Genomic DNA, 15,048 nt, shown 5'->3' with positions numbered 1-15,048 from the left:
GATTTATAAGCTCCATTTATCTAAATTAAAACATAATAATATACATACATTAATTAAAAAACCACACAACATTCAATAAGTCAATTATTCAGTGGGTTCATATACTGTGGTTGTATTTACACTATACTTCAGGTATTTGAATACTTTTTAATCCTGTGACGGTGACGACGCAGGCTCAGAAGGTGACTGGACAGTAACACGAGGTAATCTCTGTACCGACTGCGGAGACCGTTGCGGTGTTCTCTGCGGGGACACCCGTCTCGAGCCAATCTCCTGCACCTCAATCGACTCTTCGCGGGGAGGGCTGCCCAAGAACCTCCTCTTCTTCCACGCGAGGATTCCAAGCAAGCAGAGAATCACGGCGATCACTACAGCTCCAAATACGATGCCAGTCACCGATGCTGTTGACAGTGTATACAGTCCTAGGAAGATTTATGGTTCAATATACGTTTTACACAAAATATTCCATAACCAATATTAGTACTAAACATGCTTACTGTACTATATTAATTAACAAAATCCAACGGCGCGTTTGTTTGTATGTTCGCTATTAGAAGTGTAGTGCAGGTTAAATTTTGGAATACTGATCAATGAAGTGACAGTATCGAGAACAAAGTATAGCAGATATAATACTCTGACAATAAATAAAAGTGAAGGTTGGTTTATTGAAAAACAGACTTAAAATTTTACTTCTAAATTTTATTATGAACTTTGTGATATATATAATGTTTAAGCGATTTTATATATTAAGGAATCGCCGTTTATCATTAAAGTCGTATAAACAACTTTCATCAAAAAACAAAATGAAAATATATTTCGATCTTTACATACTAATTAGATCCCGAAAATGCGCAGTTTAAATAGAAAATGTTCATCTTTTAAATCCGTCAAAACAATGTTATTCCTATAAAATGTTCATAGCATTATGTACGAGAATGTCTGTACCATATTTTGTTGGTCAGTAAAACGTAAATACCTTTCACCTCGAGCGTGATGGTGTCAATGTACTCTTTGCCATCGTCAAGCCCGGCTCCACAGGTCCACGGACCCACATCCTCATACTTCACTTTTCGTATAGTTACTGCGCAGTCTCCACGGTCGATACTTCTGTTTAGTGGATAGTAATATTTACCCAGAATTGCACTGAAAATAATTAAATAAAAAATGTTAAAGTATATATACATATAATAAACAATTTTTCATATATCATCTATTTAAAAAGTTACTAGGATACTGAACATACCTAGGTACTTGAGAATGTTTGTATTATCATAAATAAATGTAATACCTAAGCAATGCTCTATGTATATCGGAATGGGATAAAATATAGAAAGTACATATCTATAATATGTATACAATTCAGTTACAAAAGAATAACACTATAAACAGTATCATTTTAAAAGTATTTATCTACTTCCTACTGTTTGGTACAAATCCATCTATTTTATGCATTATACATGAAACTACAATATTTACCGAATATAGGTAAGCAGTAAAATCCTCTATTTTTCCAGTCGACTAAAATAAGTAAAAAAATTCAACAGAGAGAAGAATTGAAGAATAAATACGTACGTACTTAGAAATATTAACAGCTGAATTAATACTGAAGGCAACCCCATTCGGAGGCTCGAAGCGGCAATATACCAATGATCTCATTCCCTCAGTTGTAGCACATTGCAAGGTTACTTCTCTTCCGTGGAACACTGTTATATTTTGCTTTATGGCGGCCACTCGGTTCACTATTCTTACTAATATCTTCTTCGTCATTTCCACGCCAATGGCTGTTTTGCCTATATGACATTTCCATTCGCCAATATCTTTATTAGTTACACTTATTTTAGTTGAGCAACGTCCCAATTGAAGTTCAGCGCCTTTAAAGCTAAAAATAATGAATATTTTACTAGCAGAGCCTTTTCAAAACCGACTAAATAGATATAAAAATATTTCTAGAACTGTACCACCTGTAAGATTTAATAGTGAATAACCTATGAATCTACTTACAAAAAAATATCAAAATCGGTCGAGCTGTATCAGAGCCACCTACAAACATTTTATTACAAAGTAATCCGAAGCATCCGGGCTGGGGAAGCTAGTATACTTTGCAATAAGACGATAGATGTGAGATAATAAGATATATCATAGGAATAAGAAATTATTTTTTGGTAGGTCAATTTATTATTAGTTTTATATATAATTGACCCCATTACTATCAATGAACTCTGAAGTCGAATTCCGAATAGTTCCTCTTTAATTCATAATACCTGCTAAATTTATTATGATAAGCTAACTAACTTGATTTTATATCAATTCATCCGTTACAAAGAAGAAACTGAATCACAATAAAAAAACCTAATACCTATTAACCAGGCGTTTATTATGCTAAAAAAAGGCTACTTACGAATATCTTGTACCACTAGGATGCACAAATCCACAATACGATATGGGCACATTGGTCTTGCATTCAATATTAACCTTCTCGTTTTCTAATGCAAGTATAGTTTCTACACCATCCACATCGAATACCCTGTATGCTTTAAAGATGTTAAAAATTAAAATCCTTATTTACTTATTCACAATAACTGTACAAACCAAAATAAAAAGCACGTACCGTAAACATTTAATGTGTTATCACATAATATATGTATTAATGTAAATGCAATCAAATTTCGGTAATACATTGTATTTATTATCTTACAGTGGACCGGTGACACCAGTATAACACTGCCGGCCGCAACAAACTACCCTCTAATAACGGCGATAACAGCAGTGTCAATAGGTCCTTATTTTACGGTGGGTTCTCGATAAGAACGAGACATGCTTACCTATCAAACTACAAAATAAATAGTATAATTGCACTTAATGTGTTCCATATCTAATAAAACAACATGTTATTATTTATGGCCTGTATGGTATAGCGGTCGCTATTCCTGTCACAGTACAAACATTTGTATTTGGGTGTATGATTGTATGTATTGGTCTCGGCGTTTTCTATCTAGTTATATATTTACAAACAAAAATGTATCTAAATATTTTCAGTGGTCTAGTACCCATAAGACAAGTTCTGTTTATCTTGAGACTAGATTGCGCTTTGTGAATGGTCTTGGGATTATTGTTATTATTATTATGTGTGTATTTTTTTACGAATGATAAAAATATTCAATATTTTTTGTATATAAAAAAACTATCAGGGTTGAATAAAACAATACGAATCACTTAAATCAGTAGCAATGTAGAAATGCAGTACCTAGTTGCGATCGCTTATTGTTAGTCAGTCAGTTGATAAATATTCCTCCTGATTTTGTGTCTAAACATTACAGTTTTGGAATAATTTTCGGACAATATTTAACAAAAGTGTTGTTGTATCTATTATTAGTACAATTGAATGTAAATAATCTAAATGAATTAACGTTTGTTACTATAGATAGATACATAAGCTCGTTTAGATAAGTACCCACAAGTTCCGGCGTCAAGTAATTGGTTAACAATTAAACTTGTAACAAATATTGACTATAGATAGCGATCATGAAAAATAAAAAATAACTTTTATGTAATCTTTTCTTTTATACCTAGTTACGCTTACGTGCATTGCCCAAGTTTCACCTTCGAAGACCGTTTAACCACGTTTAGCAGGAGACCTGAACCACATTACTTCCAGTTCCAAAACTACTTTGTAGATAAAATCTGCAATGTTACGTATGCATTTTTAAGGATTTGGACCTTGAGGTTAGAATTGGAAATATAAGCATTTTACTCTAGATTTTTAGCTTATTACGCTAATAATGTATCCATGTCTAGGTGAATTATAGACTTTTAGATATACCTAAGTATTTGTCCAGAGTCATGTATATATAAGCGCTAGAAAACAAACGGACATAAATCATTTTTCCGCTTTATATTATTAGTAGGAAGATACATTTTCAGACCCAATTAAAGACCTTAGAAAAACTTTGCTGTTGGTTCTAATTGTCTCTGTGTTAATGTGAATTCAACCTAAGTATCAAGGAGTAAATAGACAACTAAAAATTGTTTCGTCTGTTCTTAGCCTAAAATGGTTAGGAAATATTGTAACTATTATATGACCGGCAATTTGATGACCTTTGATCTGTACGTAAGCAGTTCCAAATGGTACTATTCTCATTATAACGTAATAATAATCATAAAAAGGTCAAGACTGATAAAACATTTTTTGTTCGAAAAGTAATTATCATAGGTACTTTATTATATTGATAAGCACCAAAATCTATATTTAAATATTCTAATTCAGATTCATTGTAACATAATAATATATTGTAAAATTGTTGCTTTCTATATTGTAGAAAAGCCGTCTGAGTAATTTCGTCTGACAATTTTAGTAGTATATAAGTGGTTAGCGCAACTACTAGCGAATATTTTTATAACTGTATAGCAAACAAGCTGTCGATCTGATGACGCGGTAACCGTCGCCTATACACATGAATAGCTCTGTGGTCACATTACGATGTGACAGATAAAATATCGCACACTTATAGTTTGTATAGAGGTGTAGATTACTATTTTTTTTTAATTATACATTACATCAATAAAAATAATTACATACACTACCTTTTGTTTGACAAACACGCATATGTACTCTTTTTTTATTGTTAAAGTCTGGGCGACACACTAATACATATTGTATCTGTTGTTCCGTTTTATACTAATATCTGAATTAAACGCTCTTTATAACGAGTTGAGACAATTTATTTCACATTCATACATCTTTCATAATTATAACTATACAACATAATTTACACTATTTATATCATTTCCTTCTATTTCTATTGATTTTCTTTTTACTTCTGTCTGCTTTTGTGTCCGTGGACAGTTCTTGTTGTAATTTCTTCAACATTTGTGGTGTTATTAAGCCCTGGAGACAAATATTTTAATTTTAACAAAATGTTTGACTATTCATGATATGAGCTATAGTTGTAAATTATTCCATGTTATTTATAGTAATAAAATTAATTTCTTATTGTAGTAAAACGATAGTTATTCCTGTGGCCTGGAGCGGGAATGCAACAACTATATATTAAAAGTCTAATAACCAAGAGTCACAAACAAGTCAAAGTAACATATACAAAAAGAGGTATCAATATAAAAAAAATGGCAAATAATCTGCCCAACAACCCCAAATGGAATAATCAAAGACATTTTTTAGTTGTTAATGGAATAATGCATCCTCCTGCGCTAATGGTACACAGTGTCAGATTATAAAATGATCATGAAGTCAAGTCTGTTAGGCCATTGTGGCGAATTCAATATAGTAACCAAGTTGGTTTCTAGGGGAAACCGCGAAGTCAAATTGAAATGGTTTGCTAACAATAAGGCCTTTTAAAACATATTTAAGCACTGCTGAGTTCAATACTAGATGACGCTGTGTGAAATATCTATTTTCTATTTTTTCTAGAAATTATACAGCTTATTTAGTATTACATTATTAATAACTAGCTACTCGCCCCGGTTTCGCCCGGGGGTACGTATTATATATATAAACCTCCCTCTAAGATCACTCTATCTATTTTAAAAAACTCGCTTCAAAATCCGTTGCGTAGTTTTAAAGATTTAAACATACATAGGAACAAACAGCGACAGCGACTTTGTTTTATACTATGTAAGCCAATAATAGATACTTCATAAATTTTTCAATACGTGTGAGCAGAGTGACATTATCAGTTACATTAAATTTTACAATATAAAATATAACAATGTTATGTGTAACAAAAAACAAACTAGATCATTTCATTATACAGTTAATGCAGTTAAACAGGTATGCATTACTACTATTACATATTTATTATTATTTTTATTCATTATTATTATTACATACCCTGGCAACGAGCATTTCGGACAATTTGCCCTTAGAGTCATCACCTCTGGTCTGCATATATTTTAGAGTCTTCTTATTCACACTTGACTCTGCAGTATCGGGATCTTCTCGGAATGCTTGTTCTGAATTACGCAATAACCTGTGAAAGAAACAAAAACTATTATATTTCTATCCATATATAAATAAATGCTACCCCACGGGAACTTCGCCTTTGTTTTTCGTTGATGATATGCTCCTATTGGTAACGGCTTTAAATGCACTATATATAGCCTTTAGCCTTTAACGTTTAACATATAGGTAGCCTTTTTCGATGAATGAGCTATGCAACATTAAAATAATATTTCAATTCGCACCGCTAGTCTGAGAATAGTGCGTTTAAAAAAAACAAACTTTTCAGCTTTATAATATTAGCATAGACGTCTAGTAATGCGTAATGCTATTTAATTAAATAATTTAATAACCCAGAACAACAAATTAATATGACTAAAGGATAAGAATAGAGTAGTAGCAGTAGTGTAGCAAGAAAGAGAAAAAAGATTATATGGCTCATCGCAGCTTGCCTATAGTATTGACACTACTTGACGAATATGTACAGAAATTATAACAAAAAATAAGTATATAAAACTACAATATATTGTAAGTAAATCGTTAATTTTCGATACAATATAGGATATATGTATAATTATTGAGCGGCACCAATTCCTATAAGAGAAAAACAGAATGAAAATACATAAAATCTTATATTACCGAAGATTACTTGTCTGGCAGAGGAAGGAAGCAGCACTCCTTTTTCTAGGTTGTGTGTATTACATAACCTAAAAAAGGAGTGCTGCTTCCTTCTCAATACTCATTTGTAATACTTTTTAAAAAAATATAAAAATAATTACCTGGTTATTTGGAATATTCCTTGTTGAATGATAGCATCTAATTCAGTCTCCATATCGCGCACCAACTTTATATCCGGGAACATATCCGAAAACCGGTAACTGCAAAAATTAAAACAATATGTTAAATGACTGAGTATCACCGAGTTTCTACAATAGAATTCGTTACTAAAGTTTTAAAAAAATAACTACTTTCAAATCATATTGACGGCCACGTTGGTCTAGCCGTTTAGCACACCGCTTTACTTCGCTGATACGATTACTCGCATGGTACAAACATTTGTATACACATGAATGTTTTCATCTGGGTGTTTTCTATATATATTATGTATATATGTATTTACAAAAAAAAATATCTATGTATTTATATCAGTTGTATCAATAACACAAGATGGCGTTCTGTGACTTCTACTTAGATATTATTATTAAATTACAACACGTCATTAAAAAGTTATTTAATATCTCTGTACTAATTTCGTCGTCATATATTATATATTTATGCTTATTGTTCATGTCAATGTTTTTTCAAGCTTTTCTCTTATGATTTAAACCATATCACACCTTATAAATCAAATTAACACAAAATTTAATTATTTTAGAAAATACACTTTACATGATTAAATTTAAGAGTAAATTTTACAAAATTTATAATCTTATAGATAATAATAATCATGCAACATGAATAAAATAAGACACATATAACAATTACCTCAACCACAAATACAACTCGAGCACGTCGAACACTGACTCGAGATGTACCAGATCCATGATAGTCTTCGGCGCAGGCATCGGCCACTCCACCGCGTTACTTATCCAATTCTTAGTGATTGGCTCGTTACGACTGTACTGTCGCACCATCTATAGAAATAAGACAAAAATAATTGTTGATTGTTCAGTACAGAATTTTACTAATATTATAAACGCCAAAGTATGGATGGATGGAAAGATGTTCGTTACTCTTTCATATCATAAGTCTGTAATAGACCTACATGAATAAAGGTATTTTGATGTGATTTCATTTGATTTCTACATGCAAAGAATTTCTGAACTTGCCTTAAGGAAGGTCGCGCAAACGAACGGCAGCTTGTTATTGATGGGTGCGCAACAGAATACGTAACGGGCCCGCAACGGCAACGGCACGTGCTGAATCATCTCGGCCAGAAATTTGAATGCTTCGGTATTACACATGAAGTATAGCGAGTCATCCACTGTGCATAAGTGAACAAATATATCCTGAAATAAAATGGGCTTTATCAGGCTCTTGTTTGTCTTATGGCTAATTGTCGTTTACTTTGAGAGTAGTGAAATTTTATGTAGAAATTTAAATAAAATTACGATGTCTCTTGTCGACGATAGTTATGACGACTAATTGAAATATAATAATAACAATAATCTCAGGACAATTCACACAGCGCCATCTAGACCCAAGTTAAACTAGTTAAAGCATGTGTTATGGGCACTAGACAAATGATACAAATACATGTTTTATATTTCGTTAATACATACATATTACACATAGAAACTCAATACAAACAATCATACTCATGTATACAAAAGTTTGTGCCGTGCGAGGAATCAAACTCGCGACCATCGAAAATAAGGCGGTGTGCTACACCGTTAAACCACCTAGGCATACATACCCAGATATAGCTATGTTCTCGTATAAATCATCCAGAAGTATTACATTTAAACAGTATGTCAATCTTTTAATTAAAAAAAAATCGAAACTAATAATATATTTAAAATTTTGCTTATAATTATTTGTAAAGTTCTTTTCTATGAAATTGGAGTGTCAAACAAATAAGCGGTCCGCCTGATTGTAAATAGTAACCGTTACTTATATACGTGACAACAACCGAGGAAAATCATCGTGTCACAGGTTTCGTGTTTATATTCCTCCGAGTTTTATGAAATTTTATATGTATACTCAGGTCTGAGAATAGGTTAATAACTATTTTTTATACCCCTAAGTTTTCCCCTGAGGAGGCCTCACCTCAAAATATGTTTTTCACTTTTTCGAAAAAATTTTACTTTCTTTTTTCTTATGTGGCATTAGAAAATACATACAACCCTATGTTTTCACCCTTCTACCATCAACCACTATTTTTTAATAGCGATTTAATTTTATGTAGCAAAACTACGTTTGTGGGTATAATATATTAATCACATTTCTTTTTTTGCCAAATGTTTATTATATGTCACACTTACCATAAGGCTACTAAGACTAGCGTGTGGCAAATGGTATGCATACAACTCCATTTGTTCTGCTGTGGGATGCAAACCAGCTTGTAACACAGGGTCAGGTGATTTTGACAGCAATGTCTTGAGGGTTGCCAGATCTTCAGATTTAAAGGTTGTAACATAGCCAGTCTCCCAAGCGCTGCCGTATCGGCCCGCTCGACCTGTTCAATATATTGAATACTAGATGAGTTAACGATTTCATTTGTCTTTTTCCTCTATAAACTGATAAAACAAAACAAAATTTAAGAAGAGAAGCTTATAACCAATATATTAGTAATCTCTTTACTTTAGCTGGTCGCGAGTTCAATTACTCGGACGATGCAAACATTTGTATTCAGATGAGTATGATCTGGGTGTTTTCTATGTATATTAAGTGCGTATTTACAAAAAGAAAATATTGAAGTTTTTCCATCAATTGTCTAATAGCCATAACACAAGCTCTACTTATATTAGGGCTAGATGGCGCTGTGCGAATTGTTCTGGGTTATTATATTATAAAGTCGCACAGAAATCGGATAAGCTGTTTTTATTAAGTTGTATGCAAACAACTAACAGATAATAGACATAATAGACAAAGATCTATAGAAAATGCGCAAGAATATAGAATAAGAGGCCTGTTACAAATTGATACATTCTTTCTGGGATTGGTATAACCACATTGTGAGTAATATTACCATGTCCAACAGGTTTTCATTGTCCAATTCTTCACTGATGCCCCGCGAGCATATACCATTAGGGCAGGTGGGTTCTTATTCCGTATTTATACTTTGAATAAAAAACATATTATGCTGCTTTTTCTAAAACTATTCAATTACCTGCAATTTGTAAAGCTTGCGATATACTAATGACATCCATTTCTTTGTCACCATCCTCATTAACTATAGGTTTAATCAATGAGTAGAAAATTACTCTGCGGATGCTCCTGTAATTGTAATTTTAAATAATTAAGATAATAATTGAACTTGATTCACACAGCATCATCTGGTAGACCATTAGAAGTAATGAGATGGCAAAAACTAAAAAAGTATACCCAAGTCTAACAGTACTTCTTAAGTTAGGTTAAAGTATTTTAATTTTATTACTGTTAATTTTTTTAAGTATCCCGCCCTAGGAGGTTTAAATCCAGCGGCCCAGGGTTATTGCCTCCAAAGATGATATCGGGGCAAGGGGTTCGCCCCTAGATCCCAACCTTCACCCCTAAGGGTTGACGTTGATCAGTGTGTGTGTGTGCAGGTAATTTATACCTGATAAATAGAGTTAAGTGATGACATTTCCGTATATAAGATGAGAATATACAGGATTGAACGGATCTTAATTAAATTAGACATAAAGATACATTGAATAATAAGGACGGACATAGGCTATTACTTATTTTTAATAAAGAGCAGACAAAATCAGAAATAACAGATAGTACACAATAAAGTTGAAAAATTTGTTTAAAACAGCGATAGGCAAATTTCTAGCTCTTCTAAACTTGAATTAATCCATTTCAAATGAGTGGTTAATAAAAACAAATTATTGAAAGATGCTTATTTTAAAGTTAATGAAATGAAAAAGACTATTTTTATTCTAATAAATAGATTTTTTACTTACAAATTAATACCAAGACCAATGGCATCTGTAGCAACCATCACTTTGCAGGAACTTTCAGGGTCATTAAACTTATTGGCCTGTGCTAATTTAGTTCCAGGCGGTAAACTACCATATATAACAGCTACTTCGTGACCCCTAAAACAATTATCTTCATTGGGAAGTGCATCTATATAAAATGGTATTGTAAGAACAAATTGCTTGGTTTTTAGAACGGTACAAAAGCTTTACTAAATTCTTTATCGGCAGGTCATTTGTTTATATTCATTGTGTTAGACAATTCATAATATACAATGAGGCAAGAAATTTATGTAGACCAAATATCCTTACACGGAAAGACTTTGTATACTGTGCAAAAAATACAGGGCGCAATAAATTAAATTCAATAGATTTATATGAATGAAACTTTTTTCTTTATTTTTTTTTAATTCAAAGATAGGTACAATGATGAATAACTATTTCATATACAATTCTCAGAATTAGTTTTATTAAAAAATGCTATGACATTTTATTACCAATTAACAAAAAATATGTAATAATTTTCCGTATGTTTTAAAGCCACAATCGCCATACTTGCGATAACAAATTCATTTGTGTATAGAGCGATATTGGAAGATACATACGCGTTATACACAACATGGAAAGTGGAACTATTTACTGTATTTTTAGAGAAAATTCAAATCATTTAGTATTACATAACTACTACTACATATAGTGAAACGACGATTATTAGATTATAATTATAGTTTAATTATGTGTAGTTTCAGTACTAGAATTTTCTCCCGATGGTAAAAAAGTCATTCCGTATATTGAAACACTGCCCAAAATATATCATTACATTTCTAACATTGGATACCTGCCTCAAGATAAGACTGACCTCTGTTCTATAGCTCGACTTACACTGTAAATGTCATTTTTATTAAAACAAACTATACAATCTCCGGGCTTTACATTATCTAGGGAACCAAGTGCAGAATCTTCAACTTTCAGTTGCGTCAGTCTTTTGTATGTTTTTACCTGAAATAGAAGCAATAACATAATATGAATACTATTAAATACTATTATTAATTACATAAGAAGACTGTATTACTACTAGCTTGGTTAAGACATTTACCTTGGTAAATATTCGGTAAAGGTACAAAACACATATTTTTATATTATAAAGAGGTAAAATTTGTATAGAAGAAAAAAAAAAGAAGAAAGCTATATGCTATAGAACATAATCAAACAGAGCATGCATATGATGAAAATGTTGCAAAAAAAAGTGGCGTAGACCAAATTCTACTAATACCATAGAAATGAAAATGAGTTTGTTAGTTACTAATATACATATTATACCATATCTATATATTCATGTGGAATAAAAAATATGTTTGTTTATATAGGTACCTAAAATATATAATGTCAAACTGTATGAATGATTTACCTCCATTTCTACGCCTGTGGTGTTACAAATTTCTTCTACAAGGTTTATAGCTCCAGCTTCACCACATAAATGAATTTCTTCCGCTTGAAGACCTAATTGAAAATACTAATAACAGTATAACCAGTATCAACATTTTCATAATCTTAAATATAATACCCACATATTGCTAAATTGTCTTATTTTTGTATACAGTATCAAACTTATAAATTCTGTTAATGTTTCTATATAATTTTAAATTACACAGTTAATCAGGAACAGGTAGGCGTTTTTTTACAACTTTTAAAGCCACCAGCAATTTTTTAACAATAAAATATTAACAGTTGGGTGTAAACATGGAATATTAGTATATTTAACAGAAATGCATATCACAAAGTATTATTTTAGTTAAAACTTGTTTTTAAATCTCAATTGTTTTCTTACTACCAGTGTTATCATTATCATTATCTATTGCTGAGTAGTCACATGCATTGCAACTAAGTAATGTTTTAATGATATAAATTAAATTACAAATAAATTAAGAAAAAATTACACCTATAAGATAGACTTAAGTGTTACCTAATATAGCTCTTGTCCAAGCCCACCCTCTGCCTCTGTCACCAATCATTTGAATTTCATCTATAATAGCAACCTCATCTGTAAAAAATGCATTAACAATATAGATTATTAAATATGTTGGACTAATAGATTTATGATGAGTATCAGATAAACTCTTAAGGTCCTTACTAATTGGCAAGTTTGTCATATATTACTATACTATATATAAAGACCTAACACACACTTTTAATTCAAAGAATTTCTATTTATGTATTTTACACACTAAAATGTTATGAAGATTAATTATCAATCCCGGCTCTGATCTAACAATGAATAACCTTTTAAAAATAATATTAACATTTATCATTCACATTATCTTGCTTCAGGATACACAGAACTAAGGGTTAACAATATGTCCTATTACATTTACTCAAACAAGCAATGTAATGTAAGTAGTAAGAATAAGGAAATATTTGTTTCATTATGTAAAACTGATAATAGCATGATAAAATGTGACATTCTAAAACAACTGCTACACATTTCTATTATCCATAATAATTATCATACATTAATACATTCATTTAAGTATATTTCTGTTACATTTCCTCTCTTTGTTACCTTTACATAACTAAACAGAGGTATAAATCATAATAATAAATTAGATATAAAGATGGATTGTATGAAAAGGCCAAAATATATTTTTAATGCTAATAGATATATTAGTTAACAAAAAGGCAGATTTACTGCAGTATAAATATTTTCCTATAGAATTCTTACTCACAAATATGATTGAGTGATGTCATTTCAACTGTACAGGCAGTGTGACTAGACGGTGTTAATTCAGATTCATCCTGAATTAAAGATTTATTCTCATCATTCTCATGTATATTGTTTGTATCTTCTAAATTGTCAATCATATTATATTGAGATGCATGCCTTCTCTCCTCTCCTGTGATTAGATCACATGGGGTACCCTGAAAATTCATTACAAATTGATTGTGTATAAAACAACATATTAGTATAAAATAACATAGTAAGATAAATGATGAGTGATTAGTTTCCCTGATGTGATCTCTCCTCAAATGTTCTTAAAATAATAATTATGGTCATAATTTTTAAAAATAAAGCTATATAAACAATTCAAATGTAATACAACAACAACTAGTAAAAATGTATGAGATAGAACTATTAATGAATGTTTTCATTATATACAAATATACATCTCATTACATTAATTATTAATGGACTACATTAACAGTAAATATTAAGTTAAATTTACATGTAATTTGAATATATAAAGCAGTGCTTTTGAACTTCTTGGACTAATTATATACTTGAAAAGTTTTAAATATTACCTTTTTATTCGATTTATGATAAATTTCAGTTGCTAATAATTTCAAAGGGCCACAATAAACTCCTGATTTGGCAGTTAAAAACCTTTCCATAGCATGGTATGTTTTTCCAGAATTTGTAGGCCCTGCATGGAATATAATTTTTCTGTTCATACTACGAGCCTGAGTATACCTAAAATAAAAAGTTAATGAAGTATGCTATTCTAGAGTTTTATTGAATTAAATACAAAAATATAAAATAACATTTTACATTTTCTTGTAAGAAAATTATATCTACATTCACACTCACCAATTGGCTGGTGTTCTTAAATCTGATATTTTCTTTAAGTCATCCAAACAATCTAAATGAGGGAATGCTAATCTTGCATGACGGAGAAAATATGGAAACAAGTCGTCAACATGTCCAGCACCTGAAATTAGAGTTTATAACTAAACTATGACAAACAACAATAAAAGTTCCATAGAAATTAATTATTTAATTAATTAATTAAAAAATTTTAGGCTGTCTTAATAAGCGTAAGCATTTAAATGTTTAGCATTATAAATACGATTGTACCTTGTAAAATATCGCTAATAGTTATATGTAAATCTGGGGGCAAATCGTGTTCTAAACAATGTCTTCTAAAGGACAAAAATGCCTGATGTAACAACTGGTCGTCTAATCCGTTATCAGATGCCAATACACGTATCTCCGGTTTCTGGTAAAATCTGTTTAAAATCTTTAGCAAGTCCTGCTTCTTCAAACGGCCTGTAAATTCTTCTCCTATATTTATGTCATCAGGATTCGGCTTAACGGGTACTGGAGTAAAAAGGGCAGACGGATTCCCTCGATCATGTTTCTTGGTTCTCATAAAAATATAACCTATACCACCTAATTCATTTTTACGGGCACACAGAACGTTATTTCTAAGAAAAGGAGAAACACAATTTTGTAAACGTTCAGTGTTAGTGAATATTCGTGTAAATCCTTTATACATTTTGAAAAATTGTAAATAAAGGAAACTGAAATTTTACTTCACATTGCATTTCATTGCAATTTGCCCTTAAAAAATTGACAATGACAATTTTGACAACTAGAAAATGTGTTAAAAGTCCAACTGCAAAGTAAATGACATTTCGGGGTTGACAGTAAACCTATGAGAATCTCTTACACATATTTTTAATTTTTATGTATAT

General features: G+C 31.1%; 1 protein-coding gene across 1 annotated transcript; it reads right to left on the bottom strand.

Moving 5' to 3' along the window:
- Positions 1-4: 4 nt before the first annotated feature.
- On the bottom strand, positions 5-14,920 carry LOC131853419 (ATP-dependent RNA helicase SUV3 homolog, mitochondrial). The gene is given in 19 exon segments (XM_059204302.1): positions 5-422; positions 977-1,143; positions 1,577-1,879; positions 2,399-2,531; positions 4,762-4,885; positions 5,846-5,984; positions 6,733-6,831; positions 7,439-7,587; positions 7,783-7,962; positions 8,938-9,131; positions 9,786-9,892; positions 10,564-10,698; positions 11,438-11,577; positions 11,987-12,078; positions 12,542-12,619; positions 13,302-13,494; positions 13,876-14,044; positions 14,162-14,282; positions 14,429-14,920. Coding segments are annotated over 19 exon segments (3,219 nt in total). The 5' UTR covers positions 14,850-14,920; the 3' UTR covers positions 5-147.
- Between the last annotated feature and the right edge of the window lie 128 nt (positions 14,921-15,048).

Source organism: Achroia grisella, unplaced genomic scaffold (genome assembly GCF_030625045.1).
Source record: "Achroia grisella isolate CSIRO2021 unplaced genomic scaffold, CSIRO_AGI_Agris_v1 utg900, whole genome shotgun sequence".
NCBI lineage: Eukaryota > Metazoa > Arthropoda > Insecta > Lepidoptera > Pyralidae > Achroia > Achroia grisella.
The sequence above is the reverse complement of the archived record's forward strand: the minus strand, read 5'-3'. Positions and strand labels throughout refer to the sequence as shown.